The sequence below is a fragment of the Theropithecus gelada genome, chromosome 8 (assembly GCF_003255815.1).
Source record: "Theropithecus gelada isolate Dixy chromosome 8, Tgel_1.0, whole genome shotgun sequence".
Lineage (NCBI taxonomy): Eukaryota > Metazoa > Chordata > Mammalia > Primates > Cercopithecidae > Theropithecus > Theropithecus gelada.
In genome coordinates, this window is record NC_037676.1 from 40573855 (window position 1) to 40588955 (window position 15101).

General features: G+C 51.2%; 1 protein-coding gene across 2 annotated transcripts in view; it reads left to right on the plus strand.

Annotated features, from left to right (window-relative positions):
- Positions 1-2175, plus strand: part of GPAT4 (glycerol-3-phosphate acyltransferase 4) — a 35520-nt gene extending 33345 nt beyond the window's left edge. For both annotated transcript variants that reach the window (XM_025394636.1, XM_025394635.1), the window contains one exon: positions 1154-2175. In XM_025394636.1, coding sequence (XP_025250421.1) covers positions 1154-1262 — 109 coding nt within the window. In that variant the 3' untranslated portion in view covers positions 1263-2175. The remainder of the gene's footprint in view (positions 1-1153) is intronic.
- Positions 2176-15101: the final 12926 nt, after the last annotated feature.

A 15101-nucleotide genomic window follows, 5' to 3' on the forward strand; every position in this document is an offset into this window, starting at 1 on the left:
GCATTTGACTTAGATGGGCATTATCTATGAGAAAAGAAAGGGTAGAAATTCACATTGTAAACCCAACTGTATAGTCTCAGGGATTAGATTGGCTTTCAGATCATGGCCTTTTAAAAAATGCTAGCGTGGATTGTGCACTCACTGTGTGCCAGCCACCGAGCTTCTGGGGCCCTGTGTGATCATCTCTTTCACCCTCACAGTAGCTGCAGCCCTGTAAACAGTGTTCCCATTTTACAGATGAGAAACTGATACTCAGGTTAAATCACTTTTTTCCAAAGTCATAACATTAGCACTGGAGCTAGATTTTGCATCCACATCTAACAGACTTTTAGAGCTTCAAGGTTTAACTTCTGCCCCATCTTCCCATCTCTAAGAAAGACAGAGTGGCTGCTTTTAAAAACCATGCCTTTGCTATGGATTTTAAAGGGTGTAGTGGAGAGACTGAAAGCGGGCTTGGATTTTTATAAGTTGTTGAAGGTGGTGATAATTCTAGAGTGTAGGCACAGAGGGGACCAGCAGGCAAGAGGGAATGGGACTGTAACGAAACAACCCCAAGTCTGGTGGGTTGGTTTGGGGCTGCTGCAGGGAGGCACTGGGGCAGTGACGTTGGGACTCTGAGAGGCAGCCCCAGAGATAAACCTCCATTCCTGACGGCACTCTTTTTTGAGCATGAAAGAAGTCAGAACGCGCGTTACCCCTTGTGTTAGCTCTCTGCATGAATTCGGAGTATCCCTGGGTCTGAATTAAACAAATGACATTTTACAGATCGATATTACAGATATGTTATGAGTCGATATTTTGGAAGCATGTCTGCCTTCCGTAATGCCAGAATTCCCTTTTCCTTTGTGAGGTGAAGATGAATGTTAGAGTAGAAAGAATTGTAAACTCCTTGGTAGGTTTAAGCAGTTACCAAGTACTTTCAATGTGAGTAGTAAATTCTTACTCCAGGGCAAGAGTGGACCTTCTGAGATAGGGTGAATATTGGGAGCCCAGAGCCCCAGATCCCCTGAGGTTGTCTTGGTGAGAGTGCCACGGGGTACCCTGTTTCTGGCAGGTTTTTCTTGGTATTTGGGCAGCACGGTGCATCTCCCATGGTGTGAGGGTGCCTGGGAATCCTCTTGGCTGTTACTACATCCAGCCTTTGTCTCTCCAGGGATGGGGGCCTGAAGAGGGAGAAGGTGAAGGACACATTCAAGGAGGAGCAGCAGAAGCTGTACAGCAAGATGATCGTGGGGAACCACGAGGACAGGAGCCGCTCCTGAGCCTGCCTCCAGCTGGCTGGGGCCACCGTGCGGAGTGCCGACGGGCTCGGAGCTGGAGTTGCCGCCGCGGCCCCCACTGCTGTGTCCTTTCCAGACTCCAGGGCTCCCCGGGCTGCTCTGCATCCCAGGACTCCGGCTTTCGCCGAGCCACAGCGGGATCCCTGTGCACCCGGCGCAGCCTGCCCTTGGTGGTCTGAACGGATGCTGCTGGGTGTCATGACCCAGGACGAGATGCCTTGTTTCTTTTACAATAAGTCGTTGGAGGAATGCCATTAAAGTGAACTCCCCACCTGTGCACGCTGTGCGGGCTGAGCGGTTGGGGAGATGTGGCCATGTTCTTGTGCTAGGGATGGCGGGACAAGAGTCTGTTATGCAAGCCTGTGTGCCAGGGATGTGCTGGGGGTGGCCACCCGCTCTCCAGGAAAGGCACAGCTGAGGCACTGTGGCTGGCTTCGGCCTCAACATTGCCCCCAGCCTTGGAGCTCTGCAGACATGATAGAAAGGAAACTGTCATCTGCAGGGGCTTTCAGCAAAATGAAGGGTTAGATTTTTATGCTGCTGCTGATGGGGTCACCAAAGGAAGGGGAAGAGGCCAGGTGGGCCGCTGACTGGGCCGTGGGGAGAACATGTGTTCATACTCCAGGCTAACCCTGAACTCCCCATGTGATGCGCGCTCTGTTGAATGTGTGTCTCAGTTTCCCCATCTGTAACCTGAGTCGGGGGGAAGCGTGGTGATTCCTACCTCACAGGGCTGTTGTGGGGATTAAAGTGCTGCGGGTGAGTGAAGGACACGTCACGTTCAGTGTTTCAAGTACAGGCCCACAAAACGGGGCAGGGCAGGCCTGAGCTCAGAGCTGCTGCCCTGGGCTTTGGATTTGTTCTTGTGAGTAAATAAAACTGGCTGGTGAATGAACTGGGGGACTTCTCCCTTTACTTTCTCCCCTGGCTGTGGCCCTGAGTAGCGGGCTTCTCGTGAGAATTCCCGTTCTCTTCTGGGAGCATGGCCCTGGGGCTGCGGAGAAGCTGCCTGACTGCTGGAGCGAGGAAGCCTGCAGCTGAGAAGGTGAACGGGCTCGTCTCAGATGCTTGCAGATCTTTGGGTAATTTAGAATTTCCAGCACAGACGTGAATTTCTCCAGAGATTGGGGGTACACGAGGTGCTGATGTGAGGCCTAGGAGAAGCAATGAGTAAACTCCAGGGCGGGGGAGGAGCAGGGGCCCTGGGAGGGCTGCAGAGGGGCAGGGTGGGCAGGGCGTGTGCTGCATGGTGGCTTCCACACAGCCAGAGCAGGCACCACAGGGAAAAGACTCGGCCACTGGTGCCTGCTGTACAGTCACAGTGGAGGCAGAGCCAAGGCCAAACAGCCCCTCTGGGTTCTGGGATTTCACCAATTTCATGCCCCTCAGCCCCCCCATTCATGTGCCACTAGCCCTCACTTGGGACCCACGCTCCCTTGTGGCACAGTCATGACGCCTCTCAGGATTTTGTGCCACGGTGCCAAGTGTCATGTCCCTAAGGTTGCCCTCTGTCCTGCGGTTCAGAGAGGGGTGGGAGTGAAGCCGTGTTCGTGGGGCTGCAGACGGATCCACTTTGTCATGTGGGGACCTGCTGGGTTGGCCCTGCAGTCTCCCTTTCTCTGCGCCTACCTGTGACCTCCCCGGGAAAGCCTCCCATTTCCTCACCTACCTTGTTGCCAGCCCAGGGGAAATCCTCTTTTTGCTCTGAAATGAAGACTGAAAAAATAAAGTCAGTGTTATGACTAGTAACAGTCTCTTAGGAACTGTTTTACAGAATGCTTAAGAATAAAAAGTGATTTTCAGCTTCTATAGGTGATGTTTACAGTGTTTGTAAACTAACTGGAGGGATCAGTAATTGGTCTTAAAGATCAGGTTCTCTTTTAAAAGGTTCATCTGAAACTATGATTTGTTACTTTCGTGGTTTGCATAGGTATTTATGTATACACACACAGGTTTTGCTTTTGTTTGTCTCACATTCAGCACAGCTGTCTGCAGCCCCTGCCGGCAGGTATGGCCACACCTGGTGTGAAGTCACGTGGAGTCAGCGCTGTGGAGGGAAGTCCTGTGCAGGACAAGCAGTGAGGAGAGGACTGACTCTCACGCCTGCAGAAACAAAGCCTCCCCTTTCTGTGTATGCCTTCTATCGTCATCCAGGTGACTGCTCCATCCTTTTAAATTAGGGGTCCTGCAGGCCCCAAGTGACCCATAGAGTATCTGGTTTGAGATGACTTGAGTTGGTCTTATGGGACAAAACCTCAAGACACTTAGAAATATGCAAAGTACAAAAGAATGTGTTCCCTCCTGTTACCCCAGTGAGGGTGGGGCTGAGCTGGGAATGACACCCAGTAGTGTAATGAGTGCAACAAGTGCTGGCCAGCTGCTAACCCCCCTCCAAGCCTGCTGCATCTTCACTTCTCTGCGTCTGTCTCCTGAGTCATAACTAGGGACTTGGCTAGATGACCTCAGAGACCCCGTCCACATCTGAATTTTCTATTTTGAAGCCCATAGTTCAAACTTTGGTTTTGATCTCTGAAGCCTTCTGGGTTTGGAAATATGGGAGGTCAGCTCTGAATCCATTGCTTCTCTAAAACATCGGGGCTAGAGGAACTAACCCACTTGAGGGTGACCTCAAGGGCTTTAGGCAGCCGTGGGGCTGGTGCCACACTGCTCTCAGGCTGGGCAGTGTCCTCTGTGGATCTCGGACAGCCTTTTTTACTCAAACAGGAGACCTTCCACCCACCAGTTAGAAAGGGAACTTTTTGTTTCTTTTTTTTTTTTTTAACACGGAGTTTCACTCTTGTTGCCCATGCTGGAGTGCAATGGCACAATCTCAGTTCACTGCAACCTCCACCATCAAGTGATTCTTATGCCTCAGCCTCCGAGTAGCTGAGATTACGGGCATGCACCAGCACACCCAGCTAATTTGTTGTATTTAGTAGACTGGGTTTCACCGTGTTGGTCAGGCTGGTCTCAAACTCCTGATCTCAGGTGATTCTCCTCAGTCTCCCAAAGTTCTGGGATTACAGGCATGAGCCACCGCACCCAGCCAAGAGGGAATTTTTTAATAAAGCTAGTGGGATTCCCTTGACAGCAGAACCAGCTTTGGGACTTGATGCTTCACTGTGTCAGAATCCAGTCCCTGCTGCTGCCTTTCAGAGATAGAAGAGGCTTGATGTGTGAGGGGTCAGGGGAGTGCTCCAGATCCCTGAATGTCCATCCCAGACCAGTGACAGGCAGTTTTGGGCGCCATCATGTGTCCTTCACGGCAGAACAAACAGTGGGCACTAACCCTGTTGTCCTGTGGAAATCTGGGTCCCTGAATCCTGCCGTTTCCTTCCTGGAATTGGCCAGGAACTTGATTGTCTGGGCTAGTGCTTGCTGCTGTCCCCTGATGCATGAAGGATCCCCCCGTGTCATAGGTCCCACCCGCCTGCTGTGCATCCCGGGTAGCCAGACTTGGCTTCTCCAGGTGCACTTGTCCTGGGTGGCCCGGCCCGTGGGCTGGAAGGGCAGCTGCAGGCGCACTGCCTCGCAGACAGGTTAAGAGACGGGCACGCGGCCATCCGTCTTCTACAGCACACACACCCCGCTCCCCCCCCCAGTCAATATGTCTCTCTCCGATGGGAAAGTTAATAAATTTTGCTCTAGATTAAAAGTATTGATCATTTCATTTGTAAACGATAAATAAAAAGGGGGAACTTTTCATTGCGCCGGGGGTGGCGCCTGGCGTGTGTTGTGGGGGTGATTGCACTGGCTGCCGGGGGGTGGGCTTCTCATATGCATTCTGGCCGGCCAGCTGCATTGATTTCCTATTAGTCTCCCAGCACCACCCAGTAACACATCATTTCAGTACCTGCTATTAATGGTCTTTTGATAAATAATCACTTGTAAGTCAATAAATTTTTATTAAACAGTGTGGCTCTTTGATTTATTAAAATCCGACCGCGTTTGTCTGGGAGAAAAGGGATGCCGAATTGAAGTGGAGGTTTTCATACATCTTCCTGACGCAGAGCAGTCACCACACACTCCAGAGAAAAACAATTGCATTTTAACAGAAACAAAACGGCCGAGTTTGGAACTTGGGCCCAGGGAAACTTTATCTCCGTCAGCCTGAGGCTTACTCTGCAGGGATCAGCCGCAGGCCGGAGGGCGCCGAGTTGAGAACTTTGTGTTGGTCTCCAAGAGTGCCCAGGTGCCAGGGCTGGATGCCCCTGCTGGGCTGCATTCTGGGGTGGCACCTACTGGCCCTCTCCCAGCTGGGGATGCACCCTGGGGCAGGCACCCTTTGCCAGCAGACATCTGGCATCAACAAGAGAAGCTCGTATGGCAGGACCCTTTAGCTTCCTGGCCAAATTGCCACCAGAGTCACCTGTGGCAGGAAGATGTGCCAGGAGACAGTCTTTTGCAGCAGTCAGGCTGTGTGGATTATTTTTTTAAGTGTGGGCCAATAGCTGAAGACTGGAAATGCCATTTTGTGAGATTTTCATTGGCATAGAGTTTGCTGTAAAGAGTTTGGCACTTTTCATCGAGACGAATATGGCCCCAAACAGATGGTCTTACGTAGAGTAACCCAACCACTGACGATGCGACCAGAATTCTCACCCAGGGGGAGGTTGTAGGAAAGGGAAAACACTTTCTATTCTAGTGTTTCTAATAAACGTTTTTATTAAGGCGAATAGTTGGAACACCTTCTTGACCCTCCCTCGTTCAGGCTGCTGCTGCGGACTTCCCTCCCATTCATGCTTAGTGGAGCGGATGGGAACACACAAGGGCTTTTGACAGCAGGACTCTCGGTAAGAAGTGAGGCTGTGGCCGGGCGCGGTGGCTCAAGCCTGTAATCCCAGCACTTTGGGAGGCCGAGACGGGCGGATCACGAGGTCAGGAGTTCGAGACCATCCTGGCTAACACGGTGAAACCCCGTCTCTACTAAAAAATACGAAAAACTAGCCGGGCGAGGTGGCAGGCGCCTGTAGTCCCGGCTACTCGGGAGGCTGAGGCAGGAGAATGGCGTAAAAACCCGGGAGGCGGAGCTTGCAGTGAGCTGAGATCCGGCCACTGCACTCCAGCCTGGGCGACACAGCGAGACTCCGTCTCAAAAAAAAAAAAAAAAAAAGAAGTGAGGCTGTGGGCCTTCTCTGGGATTGTTAGGATTTCCTTTTCTCTTCTGGTCTCAGGGGACCTTGAAGGTGGTTAGGAAACTGGACGGCAGAAAACAGGTCTGAGTGTCCCGCAGAGCAGGCGAATGCTAATAGAGTGGTTTTCAGGAGTGTGGTCCAGGCTGTGCCCACGTGCAGGAGGCTGGTCAAGGACCTAGTTTCTCTTCCAAAGACTTCCAGCCCTGCCCCCAGGAATGTGCCAGGCTGGCCAGTGAAGCCGGGGGACACCATGAATGTGGATTCCCAGCGCACCTTGCATGTTAACACGTACAGACTTCAAGTCCACTTTCGGGGTTAAGCAGGACACTTCTGAAACGTTTCAGTGAGGGCTTCAGTGCGCTGGCTCCCCGACACCTCACTTCCCGTGCCCACACCCATCCCACTGCACTGTTAGGAGCACTTTGCTGGGGAGGCTAAAGAATGATCTCAGGCTTTCTCGTACTCCGTGAGGTTACTTCCTATGCAGGAGTCAAATACATTAAACTGGGAAAGGAATGACTCTTGCTTGGCAGCTGCCATTACAGTTGCTAATGGGGGCCAGAGGAGTGAGGTTGGCTAAAGATGGGATAAGGGGATTTGGGCCATCACCCGGCAGGTACCTGCACCACCTGTTGATGTCACCAGCGGGAAGCCACAGCAAGGCGGATGTCAGGAGGCTCTGTCTCCCTCGAGAGCAAAAGAGGAGACCTGGTAATTCCAAGAGTAGCCATGACTGCACTCCCTTCCCTTGAACCCACGGGTCCCAAAATGCATTTATTGGTTGTTTTGTTTGTTTGTTTTTGAGACAGAGTCTTGCTCTGTTGCCCAAGCTGAGTGCAGTGGCATGATCTCGACTCACTGCAACCTCTGCCTCCCAGGTTCAAGTGATTCTCCTGCCTCATCCTCCCGAGTAGCTGGGATTACAGGCACGTGCCACCGTGCCCCGCTAATTTTTGTAGTTTTTAGAAGAGACAGGGCTTCACCATGTTTGTCAGGCTGGTCTTGAACTCCTGACCTCAGGTGATCCACCCGCCTCAGCCTCCCAAAGTGCTGGGATTACAGGCATGAGCCACTGCACCCAGCCCAGTTGTTATTTTGAGACTAGATCTCACTTTGTTGCCCAGGCTGGAGTACAGTGGTGTGATCATGTTCATGACTCACTACAGCTTGGGCTCCTGGGTTCAAGCAATCCTCCTGCCTCAGCCTCCCAAGTAGCTGGGACTACAGGCGCACACCACCACACTGAGCTAATGTTTTAAATTTTTTGTAGAGGTAGGGTCTCACCATGCCGCCCAGGTTGATGTTGAACTCCTGGCCTTAAGCAATCCTCCTTTCTTGGCCTCCCAAAGTGCTGGGATTACAGGTGTGACACACCTTGCCTGGGCAACCAAAATGTACTTTCAGTGCATTCGAACTCCTCCATACGCACAGACTCAGCTGTGGATGGCTGGATGTGAGATCAAGAGGTTAACTGGTGCCTTCCCTTCTGATCCATCTAGAGTTCTAGGCAGATGTTCGGAGGCTCCCTCTGTTCCCTCTTGCCCTGTGTTCCAAATACAAACGAACACCTTGCCTCTCCCTGCTAAGGAGTCAGGACTGGGTGGGGGGCATAGAGGCCCTGCTCAGCCTCTGCAGGAGAGGCTGGAAACAGAGGCTGGGAGGGCCCAGCCCCGGGCCGGGGTCCCGGTTCCTGCTGCTCGGCGTGGGCTTGGGGAAGGGCTGCGCGTACGCAGATTGATCCGCCAGCTGTGATTTGTCATTTCTCCCAGGCAGGCGCTGTTTTCTCTTGGTTCAGGAGGCCCCTTCGACACCTGCTTTATTTTTCTTCCTGCGCTGACGTGACGGGAGACAGGTGTTAAACTACTTAATCACTTTAAAATTGTTTTAATTTTCTGTTTTTTATTGATCTCTCCAGCAACAATTAATCAGCTCACTGGACCAGGCAGTTAGTACATTAAAAATTGTCAGGGAGGCCGTGCATCTTGCAAAATGTCTAAAAAATATTCAGCTAGCAAATTTCCCTTTTCTTTCGCATGCAGCAGCCCACGGCCCATGAAACTCCCGCTCAGGAAGGGCCTCTACCTCCGGGACTCGTGTGCGGGGAGTATTCAGGCCACTGCAGGAGCTCCGGGCAGGGGCTTCCGGTAGGGCAACACTGGACGCAGGTGCCTGGCTCATCAGTCATTCGCCACCTTTCCTTCCACTTTGTTCTGTTTCTTGCACATCCGGGGTCTGCTTTCCCCAAGGACTTTGGGAGATTTTGTGGAAGGGGATTTGACGGTCTATGACTGCTCTGTGGGGCCAGGACAGAGGGTCTAGAGCAAGCGTCTCTTTCCACAAAACCTCCCAACGTCTGGCCCCCGAGCCCACAGCCAGATTTCCCCTCCCTGGGACACCAGCACTTTTGGCTTGTCCATCTGACGATGCCGAAACCACCTCCCTGGGGCAGGGGCCCCCTGTGCTGGGTACACTCCATCTGCCGGCGGGCGACGGGGTGTCATGCTGCCTCTTCCCCGGCACTCAGTGATGGGCCTGAAGCCCTTCCACAGAATGTCCTGGGCAGTGCCACTCCACACCCACCGTAACTGTCACTGGCTCCTGTGCTGCAAGCCTTCACTGCCTGTCTTTTGTCACCCCTCTGGAAAATGATTTATTAACTGCTTGACTGTACTTCTCATTCAATAAAATATGGACGGAACAACCAGAGACTTCAGCCTCACTTCTTGGGGTGAGAACTGTGTTTTCTAGTTTTTCCATGTTTGCCTAGTTTCCTATCACTTCCCAAGAGCAAGTCCCTTATTTCTTCCGGGGTGCATTAACCATCCTGCAAACTGTCCACAGGGTCTGGGTCGCCCGCTGCTTCCCAGGGGCACCACCCTCTCACAGCAGCCCTTGCTCCCCTGCCCCTGTGTCCAGGCCCAGTGGGCCCCATGCAGGCAGACAACATTTCCTGCCCTCCCATGTGCTTCCCACTCACGGGGCTCCCCAGAGAGCTAAGGTCCAGGCCCTCGAGACTCAGGGGTCCCAGTCCCTGCTGAGAAGGGCTGCCGGCTGCCCCCCGCCCCACATTCTGGAAAGTTGGAGGGTGTGGGCCTCGGGGGCCGGCACAGCCAGCCCTGGTTCTGGCCCTGGACTTATCTCCCTCGCCCCACCCGCTTGGTATTAATTGGTATATGATTGGGCCGGGACATATAATCTAGTATTGATTTTCTCTCTGGACGCCACAGCTTTATTTGCTCACATCTGCCTTGTGTTTAATTGGTGCTTTGCTCTGGAAACGGAGATCTTATCGGCCTGCTGGGTTTCTTTTCCTGGGGCACACAGGCATGCACAGTCCCAACCCTGCCTCTGCCGGAGCCTCCCACAGCCAGGCCTGCCCGGGCTTAAGGGGGCAGCAGGGAATGACCGGGGGGGCTTGCTTTACACTTGACCTCCTGAGCTGGGGCCGATCCTTCCCGGAGTGAATGTGTGTGCGTCTGGGATGATCACTGGAGAACACTGGCTTTGGGTGGGGCCTGGGTTCATACCTGCTTCCTCCATGTATGTCTTCGTGGCTAGCCTATTTAGTGTCTCAGCACAGTAATATCTCTTCCTTATCTGAGAGAAAGGTAGAGTGGATACCCGCCCTGTAGGACTCCTGGAGATTTGCTTTCAGGCCCCACACAGCACCTGGCACTTGGTAGGTGGAACGAGCAGCAGCTCCTTTGTCATTTGCCTGGTCCCACTCAGCCCATGCAGCTCTGTCAGAGGCCTGTGAACCACAGCAACTCCATCTTGAATAGGGGCTGGGTAAAATGAGGCTGAGACCTCTGGGCTGCATTCCCAGGAGGTTAAGGCATTCTTAGTTACAGGATGAGATCGGAGGTCAGCACAAGATACAGGTCATAAAGTCCTTGCTGATAAAACAAGTTGTGGTAAGGAAGCCGGCCAAATCCCACCAAAACCAAGATGGTGACGAGAGTGACCTCCGGTCGTCCTCACTGTTGTACTCCCACCAGTGCCATGATGGTTTACGAATGCCATGTCAACGTCAGGGAGTTACCCTATATGGTCTAAAAGGGGAGGCATGAATAATCCATCTCTTGTTTAGCGCATCATCAAAAAAAAACCATAAAAACGGGCAACCGGTAGCTGTCAGGGCTGCTCTGTCCATGGAGTAGCCATTCTGTTATTCCTCTACTTTTTTTTTTTTTTTGAGACAGAGTCTCACTCTGTCACCAGGCTGGGGTGCAGTGGTGTGATTTCGGCTCACTGTAACATCTGCCTCCTGGGTTCAAGCGATTCTCATGCCTCAGCCTCCTGAGCAGCTGGGATAATAGGCGCCCACCATGACACCCAGCTAATTTTTGTATTTTTAGTAGAGATGGGGTTTCACCTTTTGGCCAGGCTGGTCCTGAATTCCTGACCTCAAGTGATCCACCTGCCTCGGCCTCCCGAAGTGCTGAGATTACAGGCGTGAGCCACCGGACCTGGCCTTAATCCTCTACTTTCTTAACAAACTTGCTTTCACTTTACTCTGTAGACTCACCCTGAATTCTTTCTTGTGAGAGATCCAAGAGCCCTCTCTTGGGGTCTGGATCAGGACCTGTTTCCTGTAACCGTTCCATGTGACTGCAGGCATGGAGAGAGAGAGCCACAGGCATGTGCATTGGAAAGGCGGAATCTCCTGCTGACACCTCTGTTTGTAGGACTGGGCTGGGGGGATCATGTCCTCCTAGGGACCCACAATCCAATGTCAGCCTCTGACCCCGAGGCCCTGTGGTCGCCACCCCCCGCCGCCTTGTCTGAGGTTGAGGGCTTTTGTCCTCTGCCCCCAAGAGCTCACCCTCAGGAGGGCCTTTCCTGCCCCTGTCCTCCCAGCTCCATCACACCCCGACCCCTGCATTTTGGCTTTTTGTTTTTCCCTCGTCTGGCTGTGGTCTGGCATTGGGGCTGTTCCACCCTGCCTGGGCTTTTTGTAGTAAAGGGAAGAGAGAAAGGCCAGGGGTAAACACTGATTTCCTATTGACACAACATTAATTCTCTTGCTTGGACAGGTGAATGTGCTTTCACTAACTTTACCAAGATTAATGATACTTGTTTGCTTGCTAAGAGCGGCCTAATGAGGGGCTTTGGAACACATGCCTTCTGGGCTGGAGGAGGGAAGGAGGCTGCAGGCTGCTGGACGTGGGAGGAGAAGCAGCCTCCCCACTCTGCTTCCAACGCCACGGCTCCTCCTTGGGCGCTGGTACCTTTCCCTAGCAGCAACAGAATCAAGGAGTTATTGGATAAAGAATGTGGGCTTTTTGTGTCCTGCCCCTGGGGTTATTTCTGACAAGGAGAACTTCTCAACAGACCTGCAAATGGGGTCCCTAGTCAGTCTGCCCCTACCTCTACCCCTGCCCCTACCCCTGCCCCTGCCAGTCACCGGAAACTCTCCTCCCACCCGTGCAAACCAGATCCTCCCTCCATTTGTGCCCAAGGCCAAGGTCAAATGTGGGATCAGTCTTTGCTTTATGGCTCTGAAGAGTAAACGATAGCATTGGAGAGAACAAGCTGGGGCTTCGGAGGTGGGACAGCTGGCAGAGGAGCATCAGGGCCACGAAGGATGCCCTTGACCTAAAGGGAGGGGACTCCTGGGCCTGTGAGTGATGTAGCAATAAGATTGGATCAGAGCCGTTTCTGCCTTGTGACTTTGTAGGTTTAGCACAGCTTGAATAGGGCAAGAAGAAGCCCTACAGCCTCTCTTCTCAGCAGAACAGCCGGTGGCAGATCATGAAAGCGGGTGCAGGGGTGGAGTCGCCCCAGTCGCAGGCTGTTCCAGATCCAGGGACTGCCAGGATCTCCTGAGGACCCCCTCACCAGGTGGGAGGCAGACAAGGCCATGCCACAAGCAGCCAGACACAGCAGGCCTCCACCAAACAGAAGTGCCAGCTCTCAGGCAGAGCCATGCTAGAATTGTAAGGCTGGCGTTGCTTTCTTTCCAGCACTGAGCAGCAGCAATTTAGCAAATTCTGCTAAAGCAGGGTCTCTTGAGAAAATAAATAAACACGATCTTAAACCCCAAGAGCCTACGAAGGTTTTCTTCCGTAAGACTTTCCGCGGGCATTGAGCAGCAGGACGCCTGGGCCTGTCCCTGCTCTTTCACCCTTGCCACCTTTCCGGGTCATTCGTATCTTTATCATCTGGGGAAGAAGGAAAAACTACAGAAATCAACTTAGATCATATATGGACAACTCCATAGGGGGCAGGGAGAACCAAAACATATGGATTGAAATCAAATTGGGCTTTAAAAATCACTCTTTCCCAGGAGGGAGAGCATTAGGACACATACCTAATGCATGCAGGGCTTAAAACCTAGATGACAGATTGATGGGTGCAGCAAACCACCATGGCACATGTATACCTATGTAACAAACCTGCGCGTTCAGCACATGTATCCCAGAACTTTAATTTTTTTTTTTTTTAAATCACTTTCCGAAATGCCTCCGTCGCAAGTCCCTGGGGCGCTTGTTAACCGGGTAGTTTCCTAGGCTGCCCCTCCCTTCCCCTCCCACCTCCCACTGAGTCTGAATATCCCTGCTGGCTATGGGGTCTTTGTGTCTGACTAGTCTGGTCATCAGGCGGGTTGGGAAGCTGCCTACATGAACATTGCTGGCTGAGGGGTATCTGCTCCATCCAGGAATACTGGCAGCCAGCTACAAAGCAGCAGGAACCACTCCACTAAATATGATGCTTGCTGTGAAAATGAACTGGAACACATTTGATCAGCGTGCCTTTGGTTAGAAGACTTCCTCTCATCCTCTTGTGTTCACTGTAGCTTGGAACTTCAGGCCTTTATACACCTGGGGAGTGGACACAGATCTAGATGAGAGCTGGAGGGCAGGGTATCAGCCCCAGACCTCACACTTACTAGAGTTCTGACCTCAGAAAAGTCTTCTCAGCACTGCATGCCTCAGTGTTCTCATCTGCAAATCAGGAATAAAACTGGATGGCTGGTCTGAGAATTATGAAATAATGTTCAAGAATGCAATCCCTATCAAAATTCCAATGTCATTTTTCATAGAAATAAAAAAAAATCCTAAAATTCACATGGAACCACAAAAAATCCTCAATAGCCAAGGCAATCACGAGCAAAAGGAACAAAGCTGGAGGCATCACACTACCAGACTTCAAACCATACTACAAAGCTGTAGTAATTAAAACAGCATGGTACTGGCATAAAAATAGAAGCACCAAACAATGGAACTGAGTAGAGTCCAGATATGATCCCACACACGTATGGGCAATTACTCTTTTTTTTTTTTTTGAGACACAGTTTCACTCTGTCACCCAGGCTGAAGTGCAGTGGCACAATCTTGGCTCACCACAACCTCCACCTCCCAGGTTCAAGCAATTCTCCTGCCTCAGCCTCCCGAGTAGCTGGGAATACAGGTGCCCACCACCATGCCCAGCTAATATTTGTATTTTTAGTAGAGACAAGACTTTGCCATGTTGGCCAGGTTGGTCTCAAACTCCTGACCTCAAGTGATCTGCCCACTTCGGCCTCCCAAAGTTCTGGGATTACAGGCGTGAGTCATTGTGCCCAGCCTGATTTTTGACAAAGATGCCAAGAACACACAATGGGGGAAGTATAACCTCTCCAATAAATGGTGTTGGGAAAACTGGATATCCACATACAGAAGAGTGAAATAAGACTCTTATCTCTCATCACATACAAAAATCAACTCACACTGAATTAAAGGCTTAAATGTAAAACCAGAAACTGTAAAACTTCTAAAAGAAAACATAAGGGAAAAACTGCACAACATTGGTCTGAACAATGATATTTTGGCTTTGACCCCAAAAGCACAGGCAACAAAAGCAAAAATAGATACATGGGGTCATATCAAATGAAAAAGCTTCTGCATAGCAAAGGAAATGATGACGAGAGTAAGAAGCCAACTTATAGACTGGGACAAAAAAATTGCAAATAGGCCGGGCGTGGTGGTTCACGCCTGTAATACCAGCACTTTGGGAGGCTGAGGCAGGTGGATCACCTGAGGTCAGGAGTTTGAGACCAGCCTGACCAATATGGTAAAATCCCATCTCTACTAAAAATACAAAAATTAGCTGGGCGTGGTGGCAGGTGCCTGTATTCTCAGCTACTCAGGAGGCTGAAGCAGGAGAATTGCTTGAGCCTGGGAGGCAGAGGTTGCAGTGAGCCGAGTTTGCACCACTGCACTCTGGCCTGGGTGACAGAGCAAGACTCTGTCTCAGGAAACAAAACAAAACAAAACCCCCCGAAACAAATCAAACACTTTGATAGCAAGAAAACAAACAACACGATTAAAAAATGGACACAGGACCTGAATAGACATTTCTGAAAATAAGACATATAAATGGCCAAGAGACATGAAAAAAACAATGCTCCGCCTCACTAATCATTAGGGAATGCAAATTAAAACAACAATGAGCTATCGCCTCACACCTGTCAGAATGACTATTATCAAAAATACAAGTGTTATTGAGGATGTAAAGTAAAGAAAACCCTTATCTGCTCTTGGTGGGAATGTAAATTAGATTAGGTATTATGGAAAACAGCATGGAGATTCATTCCTAAAACTAAAACCAGAGCTCCCATATGATCCAGCAGTCGCCTATTAGGAAAGGAAATCAATATATCAAAGAGATGCCTGCACTCCCACGTTTATTGCAGCACTATTCA